The sequence below is a fragment of the Martes martes genome (assembly GCF_963455335.1).
Source record: "Martes martes genome assembly, chromosome: 2".
Taxonomy (NCBI): domain Eukaryota; kingdom Metazoa; phylum Chordata; class Mammalia; order Carnivora; family Mustelidae; genus Martes; species Martes martes.
Genome location: NC_137889.1, coordinates 179202533 through 179221762, shown reverse-complemented (window position 1 = coordinate 179221762; position 19230 = coordinate 179202533). Strand labels below are relative to the sequence as shown.

The 19230-nt window shown below is 36.0% G+C and overlaps 1 protein-coding gene across 2 annotated transcripts in view; it reads right to left on the bottom strand.

Moving 5' to 3' along the window:
• SLAIN2 (SLAIN motif family member 2) overlaps positions 1-19230 on the bottom strand; it is an 89176-nt gene that overhangs the window by 13884 nt on the left and 56062 nt on the right. The window contains exon 7 of one of the 2 annotated variants that reach the window (XM_080796933.1): positions 12520-12597. The exons of the other annotated variant lie outside the window; for it this stretch is intronic. Within the exon in view, the coding sequence (XP_080653059.1) occupies positions 12520-12597 (78 nt within the window). The remainder of the gene's footprint in view (positions 1-12519; positions 12598-19230) is intronic. 2 annotated transcript variants of the gene reach the window in all.

Here is a 19230-nt window from a genome sequence, read left to right as displayed (position 1 = left end):
AAGAACAGTACAGTTCAGAGGATCATAAGCTTCAAAGAGTATTCTGGAAAAGTCTGGGGAGTTGAGGAAAGATGGCAATGAGGTGAGATTAAGAGATGCACTAAAACACTGTGACTGACAATCTGCTAGAAGAGGGATGACCAGAGTCCTAGGCCTCCTTCTTATAGTGACTGATGTAAAGCCCATGGTGAAATTAGGCACTTACACTAATGAGACTAGGAGTGTTTCATTTCTACATGACAACCTTACATATACTGGAATACATCTATAATGCTCTGAATGTCTTACACAAACCTTACCTTGAAAATAAGCTTTGTGCAAAGCATCTTTTCCTCTGGAAAAACTTTGGACAATTTTTTGAACTGATACTACTAATACCAGGGAAATGATTGTCTCTCAAAATTTTTATTTTTATTTTATATTTAAAAAAAGATTTTTCTATTTATTCATTTGATACAGACACAGCAAGAAAGGGAATACAAGCAGAGGGAGTGAGAGAGGGAGAAGCAGGCTCCCCACCGAGCAGGGAGCCCCATGCGGGGCTCGATCCCAGGACCCTGGGATCACGACCTCAGCTGAAGGCAGATGCTTAACAACTGAGCCACCCAGGCGCCCTCTCTCAAAATTTTAAAAAAATGTGAATCTCAGACTTCCACTTGGGAAAATGGAATAGATATATTTTTCTCTATTTCTCTCACTTATGTATAATTTAAAACCCTGGGCATGGTATTTAAAACAGACATAAAATTCTGATGTGGAGTGGAAAAAGGAAGACTGCCTAGGGACCTTGAGACCTAAGGGATGACATGATAATGAGTTACTAGGGTTTTCTTCTTGCTACATACACCCCAAATGGAGCAGAAGAAACTGGCAACCTGGAAAAGCCATTAGGTGTGACAGAGGAAAAAGTCTGCTCTCTCTAGCCCATGAGCTAGGAAAGAGAGCTTTTAGATGATAACTATTCTACTCCAGCCAAACACTACAGAAAAACTGTAGCCTTACTCTCACCCATCAGCAAGGGCTGGTGGGGTGCCTGGACTACTATTCTTGTGAGGTTTAACAAGGTGCTCCATACATTCTCCAGGAAGGGGTCCGAGAACAAGGTAATCAGATGTTCTTTCCTCTCCTCATGGGTTGGTGTCAGAGGAGGTCCAGTATAGAGTCAGGACTTTGAGCACTGCTCAGTGGTAACACGACCACCTCCACCACGGTGTGAATGGAGACCAAGTGGGGAGCCAGAACGATTACCTCCACCCACCTGGCCCCCCCCCCTTGGGTGCTAGCAAAGACTGAGTAGAAAACCCAAGTTTCTATTTCCACCTAGTAGTAATAAAATACCACCAAGCCTCGGCCATCAAATGTCTGAGTGGTGTCAGAGAAAGACACAATAAGCCAGAAAAAACAAAACCAGAAACAAAGTATCAAAAAAGAAAATCACAGACTGATCTCTCTCATGAATGTAGATGCATAATTCCTTAACAAATTATTAGCATATAGAACACAATGATATATATATATATATATATATATATATATATATAAAAACATATATCTATATCTATCTCATATACCATGATCAAGTGGGGTTTATTCCAGGATGCAAAGTTGGTTCAAAATTTGAAAATCAGGGGCGCCTGGGAGGCTCAGTGGGTTAAGCCTCTGCCTTCGGCTCAGGTCATGATCTCAGGGTCCTGGGATCGAGTCCCACATCAGGCTCTCTGCTCAGCAGGGAGCCTGCTCCCCGCCTCCCCTGCCTGCCTCTCTGCCTACTTGTGATCTCTCTGTGTCAAATAAATAAATAAAATCTTTTTTTTTTTAAGATTTTATTTATTTATTTGACAGACAGAGATCACAAGTAGGCAGGCAGGTAGAGAGAGAGGAGGAAGCAGGCTCCCCGCTGAGCAGAGAGCCCGATGCGGGACTCGATCCCAGGACCCCGGGATCATGACCTGAGCCGAAAGCAGAGGCTTTAACCCACTGAGCCACCCAGGCTCCCAATACATAAAATCTTTTAAAAAAATTTTGAAAATCAACCAATGTCATCCACCATAAAACAGGCTAAAGGAAAGTCACATGATCACATCTACTGATGCAAAAAGCATCTAACAAAATTTAACACATATTCATGATAAAAATTCTGAGAAAAACAGGAATGGGGGAACCTGAACTTGTTATAGAACATTCATAAAAAATATACATATAACATTATACTTAATTGTGAAAGACTGCTTCCCCTCTAAGGAACAAAGCAAAAATATATGCTCTTACTACTCTTATTCATAGTGCTGGAAGTTCCAGCTAGTGCAATAAGCAAGAAACTAAAAGGCACACAAACTCAAAAGAAACAATCCTGAAGACATTCAGGATTGTAACCTCAAAAATCCCAAGGAATCCACATAAAAAATAACTTCTAGAAATACTGAGTTCAGTAAAGTCACAGGATAGAAGATTAACATATAACAATCTACTGTATTTCTATATAGCAGTAATGGATGTATAGAAATCAAAATAAAACACACAACACCACTTACATTGCTCCCCAAAAAGAGAAAAGAAATATTTAGATGTAAATCTCATAAAAACAAAACTCAGCAGTTTCAGCAAGTATCACAGGTTAGCTGTGAAAATCAAATGAGTAATATTTGTATAAACAGTTGGCAAATGTGTAATATTACACAAACTGTAAGGCACACTACATCTGCGCCTTCCTTATCTAAGGAATATTGGAGCCTTTCAGCCTGTTGCAGCTGAGTTCTCTGCAAACATATTCAACAATATCACTCAAGACAATCATCTCCTAGGCCATTCTTATAAATTAACTAAAACACAGGGATTAATTAGGCTTTACTGTCCAAATTAATTATGAGAGTAGGTTATAATTTCTCTTTACTCACTTTGGATACGGAGAATTGCACTTAAATCAAGGCATAAAATGAAGCTGTTATCTACTCTGAACAAGAATTAGAACTCTATTTATAAAACTGACATATGACTAAAAGTACTAACCTTAGTGTCTCAGTTAAGTCACCTCTGAAATGAAATGGTGGGTAATATGAGGATTCCTATTTTCAAATATTCATTTTTTTTTGTCTTTTAGTAAGCATTTAACAAAAATGGTAAGTTTTCTAATTGAGTCTTAGAAAATATAATAGGCACTTTAGAATGGGAAAAACTGAGTAAACTATATATTGTTTTTTAGCTTGATAAATATTCAGAGTGTTTTATAAATAATGTATCTCAAATGTAAACAGCAACATGAAAAAACATAGATACTCCAAATGGTTCTCTTTACAGTGATGTGTCCAAACTAAAAATTCCATTAATTGTATAATTGCTAAAAATATGTAAATATCAAATATATAGTTTACAATAAAAATATACACATTCCGAAACACTGGCCACTATGACTAATGGGGAGAAAAACATTTATTAAAATAGATATGCCATCTAATTATTTAACAAAGATTAAAAACAAAAATACTTGTTAACTCTCCCTTACTACAGTAAGTTACATCGTCCCAGTTACACACCATCAAGGATAGTAAGAGGTTACTGACATAATAAAGACTTAAAAAAAAAAAAAGTTCTGCTTATTAAAGACTGCAGAGATGATGTAAATATGATTCTCTCATTATAGAGTCAAAAAATCCTTGCTACAAGAGTTACTAGTGATTATCTGTTCCCACCTTTTCACTGTGTAGAGAAGAAAACTTGCCATAACCACAATCAACTGAGCAAATAAAAAAGAAAGAAGCTGAACCCACAACTCCTCATTCCCCGACTGGTATTCTTTACTGGGAACTAAGAGAGAAACACCTCCGGAAGTAGAAATTAAAATGTTATTTTCACCATTTTTATTTTCAACTAGACTCAGGACATATTTGTGGGGCTACTATCTTAGGTTTCATAAGACATGATAACAAGGCCTATTAAATTTGTGAAGACTGACAAGTAATCACACACACACAAAATTAACAAGGCATAAAAGCCTTTGATTTCTTCTTCCACTACTATACACGAGTCACCATTATTTTTGTAAGCACACAGTTATCATGAGAAGATTTATTAAATGTAAGAGGCAGGAGACACCCCTGGGAATGGGCTTCACTATAGGTTTTCTTCCTTACATATAAAAAGATTGATAGATACAAATAAATAAGCTACTGGCAAATACTTGCAGCATTAGGATTTTCAAAAGAGGCAAAAAGTGGAAATAACTCAGAAGTTCACAACTTAGAAATGGATAAATGAAATTTGGTATATCCATACCAAACTGGATATACATCACAATAAAAAGGAACAAAATACTAATATATGCCGTACTATGATGAACTTCGGAAACCTTATGCTAAGCCAGTCACAAAGATCACATATTATATTTACAAGAAATGGCAGAGGCATAGGTAAAAGCAGAGCAGAAAGATTAGTGGTTGCCAGGGGCTGGAAGGAGTGGGAAATGGGTATGATATTTCTTATGTGGGTGATGAAGATCTCTAAGGTCAAAATAATCGCTCAGCTCTATAAATATACTAAGAAACACTGACTTACACACTTTAAAAGGATGCATTTTATTTATTTAAAAGATTTTATTTATCCATTTGAAAGAGACAGTGAGCAAGTGAGGGAGCATAAGCAGTGGAGGGAGAGGGAGAAGCAGGTTCCCTGCTGAGCAGAGAGCCCAATGTGGGGCTCAATCCCAGGACCCTGAGATCATGACCTTAGCGGAAGGCAGCCGTTTAACTGACTGAGCCACCCAGTGCCCCAAAAGGATGAATTTTATAACTAGGGAAGAAGAGCAAGGGTAAGAAATCTCAGAAAATAATCGGGGCGTCTGGGTGGCTCAGTGGGTTAAAGCCTCTGCCTTCGGCACAGGTCATGATCCCAGGGTCCTGGGATCGAGCCCCACATCGGGCTCTCTGCTCAGCGGGGAGCCTGCTTCTCCCTCTCTCTCTGCCTGCCTTTCTGCCTACTTGTGATCTCTCTCTGTCAAATAAATAAATAAAATCTTAAAAAAAAATCTCAGAAAATAAGCAGCAATATTTTTTTTAACAGTTTTGCAATCTCCATAGACATAAAATTAGAAAATCTTAAATCAAGGTCCCTTTCTAAATGTTTAGAAAAAACAATTCCAACGAAAAATGGGCAATAGACAAGGACTGAGGTCAAATCCCATGTGAAGTTACTATTAAAAAAAGAAAAGAGCAGAATAACATTTTTTTTAAAAGACTGTATTTATTTATTTGACAGACAGAGATCACAAGTAGGAAGAGAGGCAGGCAGAGAGAGGGGGGGAAGCAGGCTCCCTGCTGAGCAGAGAGCCCGATGCGAGGCTCGATCCCAGGACCCTGAGATCATGACCTGAGCTGAAGGCAGAGGCTTTAACCCACTGAGCCACCCAGGCGCCCCAGAACAACATTTCTACTAACAGTACAACCTTGCCAGAAATCGTGTCCACCATGCACACATACACAAAAGATGAAAATTATAACCTAATATTTCAAATTCTAAAAACATTTAAGAAAACGATAAAAGATATGAAAGAACATCATAAAACAGAATGGGAAACATTAAAAAATGGGTGACAGAGAACACAGAAAATAACTGGATGTAAATCATCTTAGAATGAAGTCTATGGAAGAAAGAACACAAGAGTCACCACACATGACAGATAATGCTTTAAGAGAAATAGACAATGAAAAGAAACTTTTATAGAAAAAAAAATGAAGATGGAAATGGATTCAAGGGAAGGCAACAGACACAGAAGATAGGAAAAGAATATCAACACATGTACAACAGGCATCCCCACAAAAAGAAGAAAGCCAAAGCAAGAGAAAAGAATACTAAAAACCATAATTCAAAAGACTTTGTCTGAAATTTTAAAATATGTGCAATTCCATACTGAAAGAACACACCACCTATCTGGGGAAATAAAATCAAAATGACCAACTTTAAGATATATTCTCATAAATTATTGAACTTGAGCGCCTCAGTGGCTCAGTTGGTTAAGTGGCTGACTCTTGATTTTTGGCTCAGGCCATGATATTGGGGTCCTGGGACCATGCCCCATGTCAGGCTGCACACTTAGTGGGGAGTATGCTCCAGATTCTCTCTCCCTTTGCCCTCCCTTCACTTGCTCACTCTCTCTCTAAAATAAATAATCTTAAAAAAAAAATGATTAAACTTTAAAGGAAAAGAAAACATCCTTTGGACATCCAGATAAAGAACCAAAGCAATGTAAGAGAAATAACTTTTTATTCCTGACAAAAATGGAGTAATATATATTTAAGACACTCAAGGAAAGAAAGTATGAACCAAAGATTTCATATCTAGTTAATGAATTTCAAATATAAAAAGGATGGATAAACTGTCATCAACACACAAAACTGGAGGGAATGGATACTGCTTCTTTAACTTCCTTTTAATGAACCTACTAGAGAATGAAACAAGAAACTTCAAACAAGAAAAATGATTGGTGAGACAACAATGTACAGACTGGTGGTAAGTGCTAAAATACTATTTAAGTGTAGAACAAAGACTAAATAAAAGTACAAATGACTCTTCAATCTCATAATGGATATGCAGTGTAACTGCTAAAAAAAAGGAGCAAGCATATGCGAAAGGTTTTATTAAGTATTTTCAGTAATCACATTGTATGATATTATGCTAATGGTTTCCCCAGGTTTTGTGTGTAATATGGGATAAAACAAATTGTTAAATGATATTTTAATTCTATCTGCTGGTGAGAGACAGAATTCTTAGAGCAAGATAAGGGAGATACAGGTGTTAAGTTAAGAGATTAATTATCCTTAAGCCCTGAAGTTGAATAGAAGTATCAACATGAACTCATTAAGACATTCAATCTTAAAATATACACAGTCACGAATCTATGCATATACTTACTAGCTCCAGTAACTAAAAAAACCTAGAAACAATGACCAACCCAGTAACAATTAATATAGCTAAAAACTCAGATTTTGGTTTTGAAATTCCATTTCCTATCAAAGGAAATTATGACTTTTTGGAGAAATGATTAATCTGTGGCAGGAAATGTACAAGATGTGCCTATCCTATCATACCAGTTAGCAATAATTTATCAGACTACTAGGGTTGTATCAAAAAGATTTGAGGGCCGGGGCGCCTGGGTGGCTCAGTGGGTTAAAGCCTCTGCCTTCGGCTCGGGTCGTGATTCCAGGGTCCTGGGATGGAACCCCACATCGGGCTCTCTGCTCAGCAGGGAGCCTGCTTCCTCCTCTCTCTCTCTGCCTGTTTCTCTTCCTACTTGTGATCTCTGTCTGTCAAATAAATAAATAAAATCTTAAAAAAAAAAAAATTGAGGGCCGACTTGAAGAAGCTTCTACCAAAGCTGGGAAAATGTCCAGAATGAATCAAAACACATAAAAAATGTTTGAATCTCTAAGAGAATAATGATACATATCTAAGAAAAATATGGGTCACCTTTGGAGGATGGTAGATTGCCAATTTATTTTGTAACTGGTAAATAATGAGAAAGAATTCATTTATTCAGAATTTCCTAATGAAAGTATACTTCCTGGGTGAGCAAAGAATAAAGGAAAGTTTCTCTATAAATAAGTATTTTGACCAAAAAGAAAAAAAAGGGAGTATTAGAATGGAAATAAACCAATTCTGCAATACCCAATAAAGTAAGGATATAGGCATTAGGCATCAGTGACTGATAATATCACACCAAAAAAGAGGTAGTCTTGCTTTGTGCACTTGTGGCTAAAGCAGCACACCACCTATGAAGTAGTCTTCCCCCAACTAGCAAAACTGAATCCAGTTAAGCATCTAGATCCAATTACCACTTTATGGGAAATACAAAGAAATGTACTAAATGACACCATGGAAAAGACATCAGCAAGATCCAGCCTATGGATCTACATCCACAGCTACAGGACAAATGATCTGGTGGTTTCTTTAAACAAACTTAACAATGGGGAGTACAGAGTTAGAAGAAAACTGTAAATCAAGAGAAACGTAAAAAAAACATAAAGAGACAGAACTACAGTTTCATTTCTTGGATGATCAAAATGTCCAAAGAAGTAAGGAAGTGACCGCTATAAAAAGTCAGAAGAATGGCTACTCTAGGGGAGTGGGTCAAGAGAGAACTGTGTTTGGAAGCAGACAGGTAGTTTCTGAAGTAGGAAGTTATAGTCTCCTGATATGAATGGTGGTCACTAAAGGTTGCCTTATAATAATTCATTAAACTATGTATTGTATGGTTTCCTGAATTTGTGTTATATTTTAAAATAACAAAATTAAACAAACAGATTTATAAATTCGAGAAGTTCTACAATCTCAGAATGTGGAGAGAAGTATTTTAACAAGGTTAATGTATAACCGAAGGGAAAACTAGAAAGTAAAGAAGTGCAGTAAGCTACAGTTTCACTATTATAAAAAGTGTTTCCTCTAATGATAGCAGCATTTTTGTCTTATCTATAAACTTGGGGGCTAGGAAGGAAAAAGAATAAACTGAGGTTAACTGAAATTAGGTGATTTTTGAAGGCTATTTAGCTCTAACTTTAATTTCCTAAAAGTCAGTCAGCTTTTAATCAGAAAAATAAAGGCACCAATTTCAGAGAGGAGAAAATTTTGATCTAGGACTTCCTCTACAAAAGAAATTGACAGATGTAGTGAAAATGTAACTAAAGAAGAAAAAAAGATCTTGGAAAATAAAAAAAGACTTATCAACTCTAAATGTAAGCACAATCTATTCAACTATCATTCCAAAAATAGTGTGAAATGGCTAACAAGGATTTGTATGTCTGTAGAGAGCTCTATGCCCACTCCTTGCCCATTCTTTCAATTTTCTATAATAAAATCATGGGAAAGGGAACAACTCGTATTATTTTAACTGTATCTAAAAACTCCGTATGGCAGAGCTAGTTTTGACCACAACTATAATAGAAGAGGGACTAGACATGGTGGGGGGGTGGGGAAGGGAAGGATATAATGAGTGTATCTTGTTTATGATACAGAGTCAATAAATACTTGTTAATGAAAAGCGAATATAAGAAATTTTAAATTTTGGATCCAAGGTAATGGCAAAATTCCTAGCTTCTCCATTTTCAGATAGTCTGATATCAAACAGCATTTTAAACTCCTATCAATATGGCTTCTTATAAACATTTATCTCACCTTCTATAAATATTCAAAATACAGTGAATTAAAGCAGTACAGGACAAAAACCATCGCTAACTCATCCTACATTGCCGCCTCTTTCCTTCTAAAGCATGTTTCCACATTTTAATTTGTCCTGATCTATGCGTTACTTTTTCTAAGTAGTCATATTTTTCCCTCTGACTTGGTGAGGACTTTACTTTGTTTACTCCACTTCACTGAGTTCCCAACAAATAGGAATGAATATCTTTGTCAGAGCAGTTTAAGCAGTCACGTCCAGGAAGCCTTAACTATACACAATGGATTTTTTTTCTTTAAAGAGATGGATGAGCTGAAGAAACAAAAAAAACCTTGCAAGAAGAAAATGCAAAGAGGAATTAGTCCAGCCTTGAGTTAGTGGCATGACTGTGTTCATTCAACAGATGTTTATGGTGTGTCCCTTTGTGCCAGGCAACACAGTTCTTACTTCTCTTCCCATCTTCAAACTCCAAATACCACTAAATGCAATTAAAATCAAAGTGACCGGGGTTCCTGAGTGGTTTGTAATTTTGGCTCAGGTCACAATCTCAGGGTCACGAGATCAAGCGCTACTTCGGGCTCTGTGCTGAGCATGGAGCCTGTGTAAGATTCTCTCTCTCTCCCTGTTCCCCCTCATGTGTGTGTGTTCTCTCTCTAAAAAAATAAATAAAAATCATAGTTGTATTTCCAATTGTTAAGGGAACTACCTTCTCCCTCTTTCCATGATCCTTTGAGTCCTTAAAATAAGTACGCCAAATTTCTAGAAGATGTTACAGCTTCATCCCCAGGATGCGACAATTGATTTATGTGACAATTTACTGACCAGTCCCGTGTTTCTCTAGTCCAGGTTTAAAGTGCCAAAGGTACCTATGAACACATGGTGTCTGAATCTCGTCTGCCTCAATTCCCTAACAAGAACAGAGAATCCCCCAGTCTAGTGCAGACCCTCTTTTTCAAAGTCTAGATATGAGGGAAAATTAGAAAATCCATTTGGCCTTGGACCTAAGAGATCCCAGTCTCTGATTCAGCCTTACTGGTAATTAACCTAAGGTTTTATTTTTTAAAGTAGGCTTGACGCCAAACATGGGGCTAGAACTCAAGACCCCATGATTAGGGCACCTGGGTGGCTCAGCTGGGTTGAGCGACTGCCTTCAACTCAGGTCATGATCTCCTGCATCGGGCTCCCGGCTTAGCAGGGGCATCTGCTCCTCTCTCTGACCTTCCCCTTCTCATGCTCGCTCACTCTCATTCTCTCTCTCTCTCAAATAAAATAAATGAATAAATAAATAAATAAATAAATAGACTCCAAGATTAAGAATCAAGTGCTCTACTGACTGAGCCAGTCAGGCACACCTAACCGAATTATTTTAAATCCTATTGTATATCTGTGTCCATCTTTCAATTGGTTCAGAATTTTTTTTTTAGTTCAGAACTTCTAGTTGTATAAAATGATCACCCCAAACCACAATACCAATAAAAAAAATTATGAATCTGGATTAAATTAAGAGATTAAACAAAAAGAAACAAAACAACAATAAAACCCAACACACAAACATGCAAACTTCTTTCCCTTTACTAAGACAACTAGAGGTACCAGGAAGTATAAAATTGGGTTTTCCTGCCATCGTATCATGGAGGGTGGGAGTTTGGTGGCTTAGTCACAAAAATATGCAACTTTCATAGGCCGAAAATAACCAGTAAGAACCCCAAAACAAAAAAACCAACCACCCAAAAGTTATGATCTTCTTAACCTAATAAACAGCAAAAAATCCTTGAGTAAAAATTTAAAATTATTTAAACCTACTTGATTCCCCTAAAAATTATGAAGCAGCTTAGAGAGGCATACAACAAAATTTATATAAACTTAAAATCCTATGTTTTATTATGATACAGTAACCTCCTGTCCTGTTTTAGACACCACAATCTTTTCACGTTCCTGTTTTCACTACCTCTCACCAAGTACTCAAAAATATCTAGAAGTCTAAAAAAAAAGCCTTTGGTCCTTGAATAATTTCTGTAAGGACCCTTTTCTATTATAATTCCTAATAAGTCACCTTCTTCCTTATCATAAGAACATATACTATCCAGTCTTTTTTTTTTTTTTTAAGATTTTATGGATTTATTTGTGGCGGTGGGGGAGAAGGACAGAGGGAGAGGAAGAAGTGGACTCCCCACTGAGTGAGGAGCTGGACACAGGGCTCGATCCCAGGACCCTGAGAACATGACCAGAGCCAAAGGCAGACACTTAACCAGCTGAGCCACCCAGGCTCATTCTTATTTCTGACAGTAGCACCAAAAGACATTTGTATTGGAGGGCTATGATCAACTTTTGGTATTCAAAACACAAATATTTACACATGCAAAATTTCCATTGATTATTCTCTTCCCTTCAGATTCTATTATCTAAAACTATTTCCTTAAATCATACTTAATTCACCAAATCATTGCTAAAACATTTACATATAAATGAACTTGCCAAAATATGTATTTCAGTGCTTTTGTACCCATATTAACCAAATCTTTTTCTTCGACAATCAAATCTCAAACCTCTTCTTTCCACACAACATCCTTTAATACTTTATCCTCCTCATATATCTTCCTTATTTACTGAGTTCTGAAACTGTCGAGAAATCTACATGTCCTGGATAGGGTTAATATTTTTCCTCATTGCTTATATTTGTTATGTCCCATTTCCTCTGAGGCTTCTATTCATTCTTACTACTGCTGGTCCTACCCCGTTCCATGGTATTTTCCCCAATTCTACTTCTTTCTAGCTGCCCATACATCCAATCTCTTCAAACCAATATGATAGCTTTGGTGTCCAACCTTCACATACTTCAACTTTCAGTTCTTAAAAAAGCTACCACTCCTGTAAATAAGTCCAAACATTACCAGTTAACCACAACATCTTGTGTTTTAATGTTTATCAACTTCTAATAGGAAAGCATTCCCATTTCATCCTAAGGATAAGTAAATCCAAAACTCTAAAGTCAGAAGAAAAAAATTTACATACAAAATGTCTGGCATTTGGTTCATTTTAAAGCACTTATTAGTTCATCTATATTAAGCTAAAACAATGACCTTCAGTTTTAGATTGGTAAGAAAAATGATAAATTCTCTAATAGAAAATGCTACATATTATTTATTCCTTTCAGAAGAGCAATCCAATACATACCTCTGCAGAAAATAAGTTTCTTCTGGATTTATCCAAGAGAGAATGAATCCACATTACTTTATTAAAAAAAAAAAAAAAAGACGAAAACGTGCCCTATAGACATCAATGACTCAGTATACCAAAAGGTATAAGATTTAACTATTAGATCATTTGCTGAAATTTAAAACTTAGTAAGAGGCTGTAGTTACCTCTTTTTGTAGATGAAGTTTGAAGCAACTGTTTGGCTTTGAGGGAAGTACGAGGCAAATTTTTCAGCCTTTGCGAAGCTGTTGAAAAATAAGGAACTGTAATATTTGCCTGGAAGGACAAGATAAAGGCTATAGCTTCTGTCAACCTGAATATTTTAATACATACTTGAAAATTTATCAAGAAACAGAAACCATAAGGTGAAAATACGTTAGAAACCTAGAAGCAGAAGAATCTGAAAGTGATGCTTAGTGCATTAAGTCGGAAAGGAAAAGGGATGGAAATCTTAGTGCAAAGTGCATACTTAAAGAAAGTTTCTTATGGATGAGAAAATCTACAATATGTAAACCAATCAAAATATCAAAGAGAAAGCAAACCACCGGCAAACATGCTACAGGATGCAAAGAATATAAAGCTAATTAAGTAAAAGTGATGAACACAAGCACACAGTATAGAATAAAATAAAAGTAGTACTTGTTCAATGCAAAAAAGCAGACTTTGGCAAAGCAGTTATTGTTAGATGAACTGCCCTAACATAAAACAGTAATCCCCATACTCAAAAAGGAGAAGAAAACTCAGAACGAGGCAGGTCCTCAAGGAAGCAAAAATCCAGGGGCTTTAATATATTCAACATCATCTTGCTGTAGAATAAAATTAATTTGTACTTTAGACTTTGTGTAGCAACATTTCTGGGCTATGCACATATTAAATGGCGTGGATAGAGGTGTGTGTGTGGGGGGGTGGTGCACAGTGTGTGCTGGGGTTGACGGGTTTGGAGGAGTCAGAGCATCTGCTTCTCAAAGTGATCAATGAGGAGCTCTAAGCTTTCTCTAAAACTCCTAATCTATTAACTGCAACAAACCTCTAAAACCTGGCATGTAAGTGGCAGTTCCGAGCCATCCAGAGTTAAAGCTCACTAGTTTCATTGAACTGAAAAGACCCACATCTACCAGTACAGTTACCTATTTGAGTGGTTCTAAAATGTTACTCTACTGATTTTTAAGCTGGACTTCCAGGATTTATATGCAGAGAGAAAGAGATCCCACAACCATAAATCTGGCCAGCACTTAAACAATCAACAGGTTGGCAAAGGAGTACTTGATATATCATCAAAGAGAATTACGGAGAATTTCTCTTTTGCTCTATTGCTTGACTTTATCAATGCTTTTAAAAAACTTTAAATGCTTAGTGCATTAAGTCGGAAAGGAAAAGGGATGGAAATCTTAGTGCAAAGTGCATAGTTAAAGAAATAGTTTCTTCTGGATAAGAAAATCTCCAATATGTAAACCAATCAAAATATCAAATTTGTTCCTCACTGATAGTAAATATTTTTAATAAATATATTTGATTTCAAATTTTACGGTATTCCACACATTACTTAGCTAAATAATATACCAATTCAGCCTAAGTATTGCCAGGAAGACTACTAAAAACTTCTTCAAACCTTAAAAAAAAAAATCAATTTTATAATTACCTCATATCTATTCCACAGAAACACAGGATTCTATCATCATTGAATATTCTCCACTTGCATAATTATTCATACTTCCAACCATTCATAGTGTCATTCATTTACTCATTCACTGCTGCTGCTTTTTTTCATTCTTTCAAATAGTTAATTATCTACTTTATTTCAGGTACTGTTTTAGGTACACTGGATTTCTTCAATAGCCAACTAGATAGATAAAATTCTTACTTTCATGGAACTAACATTCTGAAAAGAAAGGGGAAATAAAAGAGTCAGACAGTGAGAGCTGCTAAGGAGAAAACTAAGTAGGGAAGGGAGACAGGAAATGGGAGATTTAAATTGCAATTATAAATGGGTTGATCAGGAAAGATTTCCCTGAGATGACATTTGCGCAAAGATCTGAAGGAAGAGAGGAAGTAGGCCGTACAGATATCTGCGAAAAAGCACTGTAGGCAGATGGAAAAGCAATGGTAGAGGACCTGAGGTTAAGTGTGTGCCTAGTGGATCTGAAGAACAGGAAGTACGCTACTATGGAACAGAGAAAATGAGGGCAAAAGGTAACTATCGGTATGTATGTTGGCAATCCACAATACCTATTAACCATTAAAAATTTTTTAGTGAGGGCTTAATATCAAATATCATCTGTAATCTGTTTTGGAAAAGTCCTACTTTTTAAATTAATAGCTATGATAACTCCAATGGACTTTATCTCTCAAGTTTCATGGGTAACAACAACAGCATCCATAACAAGTAAAAATGATGCAATGGTTACCTGAAGAATGAGACTGTAAACAGAATCACGCCGTGTACTCTAAACTTGTCTAATACAACAAATCTAATAAATCTGACAAAGAAATGAGTGATTTTCATAAGAAACTGCATAGTGGTGTATTACCCAAATAAGAACATTAAGTTTTTATCTGAATTATCACTCTTAATTTGATCAGCCTTCTAAAGACAAAATCATTTTTTAAATGATAATGTGCAGAAAACCGAAAGTCTCCAAATCTTTCCACAATAATAGAATTCAGTGTGTTAGCTGTTTAAAAATACTTGTTTCCCTGGTTTCTCTCTTAATATTTATATAATTCCAAATTAGCAAGACCCTACCATGAAAAGCAAAGAAGGTACAATAAAAATATTATTCTCTCATGCTACATTCGTTAGGTTAATGTCTTCCTCCACAAACCAATTCCGAAAGTGTGTATTTTCGTTAAATATACACCACCATTTTCCAAGTCATTCTGGCTCAAAGTTTCCTTTAATTCCATTTAGTCATTCCTATAGTTCTGTTTAAAATCCCCCTATTGTCTCCTAAATACCTAATTCAGATCTTCATCACCCTATTTTTGGATTAGGACAGTGTCTTTTTGGGTTTCCCTACATCCAATCCTTCCACTTTATTCATGTGCATCAAGGGAACAGTAGTGGAACTGCTGAACCAGCCCCACCCCCCACCCCACTCCAGTGCAGGCAGACAGTGAGTGAATGGTCTGTAAGGAATTCAGAGCAAAAATAAAACCAGCTTGGTCTATTTTTTTTTTTAAATCATCATCATGTCCTGGATTAATAATCAATGTTGGTGATAAAATGCTCCTCCCTAAAGAAAACAATTTGTCAGTCTAAGTTATAAACAATTGCTGTAGGTACTGTTGCCTTTTAACAGCAAATATTGAAGATTCAAATAAACATACTTATCTTTTAATGTACATTGCATTTCACATGAAAAATAACCAGAACTCCCAGTTATATGGTCTCCCCAACACAGGTAGATTCAACTACACATTTCTTTCCAGAGTTAAGGTCACAGAGATGTGAAATCAAGCTCACTTAGCACACTACTATGTAATTCTAACCCCTTTCATACAATAATTTTTTTCCTACATTTACACAGCTTAGAAATAAGCCATGATGGCACAGTGATAATTAAGTCAATGAAACAGAATCTGAGTTACTTCAATTGTCATGATATGTGACTGAGTATTACTTGAATTTTTTCAGCTGTGAAGACATTTAAAAATCATCAGATTTGGGGGCACCTGGGTGGCTCAGTGGATTGAGCCTCTGCCTTCAGCTCAGGTTGTGATCTCAGGGTCCTGGGATCGAGCCCCGCATTGGGCTTCCTATCAGCAGGGAGCCTGCTTCCCCCTCTCTTTCTGCCTGCCTCTCTGCCTGCTTCTGATCTCTCTCTCTCTGTGTCAAATAAATAAATAAAAATTTTAAAAAAAATCTTTAGATTTGATCCCCAAAGGAACTAAGATATGGACAAGATGGCAATTTCTGAAATGTATTGTAAAATGGAAATTTATGAATTTCTGTCAAACTTATCATTATGTTGACTATTTCCTTACTTGTGCAACAGGTGCACTGTGGGGAAGAAGAAAAACTTTTCAGATTTAAAAACGGAAGACTATTCTTCAGTCAATATGACTGAAGAGAAACTGATAAATCTGGCTATACTGTACCTTGAGCTTCAATATGCAAAGATCAATTCTGAAGAAGTTATTGACAAATTTCCAGAAACTTAAGCTATAGTATTCACTACCGTGACAGACCAATATGTAAAAATTTTCCTTTTTTATAAAAAATGATTTAAAAATACCTTTTTTGTAATGTTGATATAATTTTTTTACTGATAGTTATAAAATAACACTCAATAAAAAAAGTATTTCTCATTGTCTGCATTTTCTCCAGCCATTAGTATTATAACTCATTCTATTTCATTATTATTGAACACAATTTTGTCATATGGAGAGATGTTAAAAATAATTCCAGGTCCCAAATACTAAGTAAGCATAAGCCACTATAAAAGAATGTTAATCACTGCCAGGTAAAATGTTCAGTGTTCCCCCTAACTCTGCAATGACATTTTGTTTTGAAACTTTTATTGCTTATAAATTCTCATTCAGAGTCACCTTTCAATCCTCTGTCCCTCTCCACCTTCCATCTTCTCAGTGTTACCAAGTCACACATCCTCTTTCATTTTTAAAAAATTCATCCAGATCTCATCACCTCCCGTACCAATGCCTTTGTTCAGATATTCATTTCTTGCCATGACTGTACAATAGCCTTCTAAATGGCTTCTAGTCTCTCAAGTTTAATCCATTCTTCATATTACTACCAGAATGGATTTTCTAAGAAGCAACATTGATTAAAAGTCTACCACGGCTCTCCACATTTATAGGATGAAATCCAAATTCCTTATTAAAAAAACTCCCAGTCTATGCCCTACCTATTTCTCTCATCCTTCATCAATGGAAGCACTAACCATCCTGCCGCACCCTACACTCTAGTCATACAAAACCACTATGAACAGGGTGCTACTTTTAAGAGTTCATTACCAATCCCACTGTTAGGTAAACCTGTCTTTCCTTTCTTCATGTGGTCTCATAAGCTCCTCCAGAGTTAGTAGAAAGATAACTTCAATAACATTCCTGAAAACCTCTTCATACACATAAGAGTTTAATGCCTTTCTTCTGTTTCCACAGAAGTTACTGCTAATCACTCCGTGCTACTGAAGGGCACGTGCTCTCATTTACATCTATAATCCCACTGCCTATAACATAACATATACCCAATTATCTGTTGAATAATTAAGGACACATGAGTGATTGATCACTAGATAAAATCTGAACAGAGTTCTGAACTAAGCATTCAAGATCCTCTGTAGCAGACATCTAATCAAGTGGTTCTCAAACTTGAATATACTGCAGGATCAGTGAGACACTTTTAAAAATTACAGATGTTGGGTACCATCCCAGATGTATTCAATCAAAATATATAGGAGTGTCAGAAAAACGTTTATAAAATCTCTTTGTAATTAGATAATTGACCATCACTGTGCTGCTTATTCTTAAAAAGAAATTCTACAAGTATCCCATTCATTCTTACATCAGCCCATTACACAGATTCATCATGACTTATTTGATTTTATAATTCACAGTTATGTAAAACTCAAGTGTAATCTTTAAAGGTTTGGTTCCAAGAGAAATCTGGATGAAAATTCCTTCTCCATGGGCCTCAGGGCAATCTGGTTACGTGTAAGCTGATCACTGTCTTGGACACTCCCTCTTCAGTGAGAAGTCTGAAGTAGAATATTGACCATATAACTTTTCTCTGGGGGAACACTCTGTATCCTATGCAAAAATATTCTTCCATTTGACTAAATGTAAGTAAGTGGATAAATATTACACTGGATTATTTTACTCTTTTGTGGTAATTCACAAAGTATAGTTCAATAATGCTCCAACAGTCACTCAGGAATATTTTCCAAGATGCCTACTCATTTGCAGTTAGGTCAGCAAGATGTAATCAAAAAAATTATTGGGAGGATATCAGGGGACTCAAAGAGCGGTTGGGAGGAGGGAGTAATTTGGTTTGGTTTTGCACTTTTCCAGTTATATGCTACTGCATGTGTAATACATATGGACATCTGCTTTCTCTCTATGAAAATAAGAATTGGATTGTTGTGAGATTCAAATGAGATAATTCATGTGAAAATAAACATTTAAAACTACTAACCAGAGTTTTAAGTATTAAATTTTTTTAAACCAGCAGATTTTCTAGGGTTTTTCTCCCTTTTCTTATTTCTGAACCAATAATTCCTATAACTTTCTGAAAACTAAATTTCCTACTGAACCTCTACTCTAGTAGTCTCAGCAAGGCACTAGTCTTTTGAAAAACTCTGTCCCTGACAAACATTCCTTCCTTTAAATGGAGAAACTGAGAAAATAACATATATCCACGACCTCTGCAATGCTCTGGTTTTCTTTAACTTTTTAAGTTACTCACATTTCAAATATAAAAGTTGGAAATTTGTAATAGCTATAAAAATGAAAATATATTAAAACTCTCATTCATATTTGAATGCCAGCATCCACAATAATGCAGCCATAGCAAATAAGCATATAAAACAGTGATCGGCATAGTACAAGGCAAAAGAAGTGGTCCCGTAAGTGGAAATAACAGCAACCTCGCAAAGTTAGGTTCATGCAGACCAGCAAGTAAGAACCAAAGCTTTACCACTTAAGGGCTGGAAAAATAAAGACTTAAAGGAAAACAAAATGCAACATCTATTATACTAACCAACTGACACAAAAAATAAAAAATACTAATTCATGTATAAAATGTACAAGACTTGCTATTACATTTATAAATAATTCTATATCAAAATAAAAAGGCTATTATGAAAGCAGTATATATATACACACACACAGTAATTAAAAGAACACATACATAACATTTC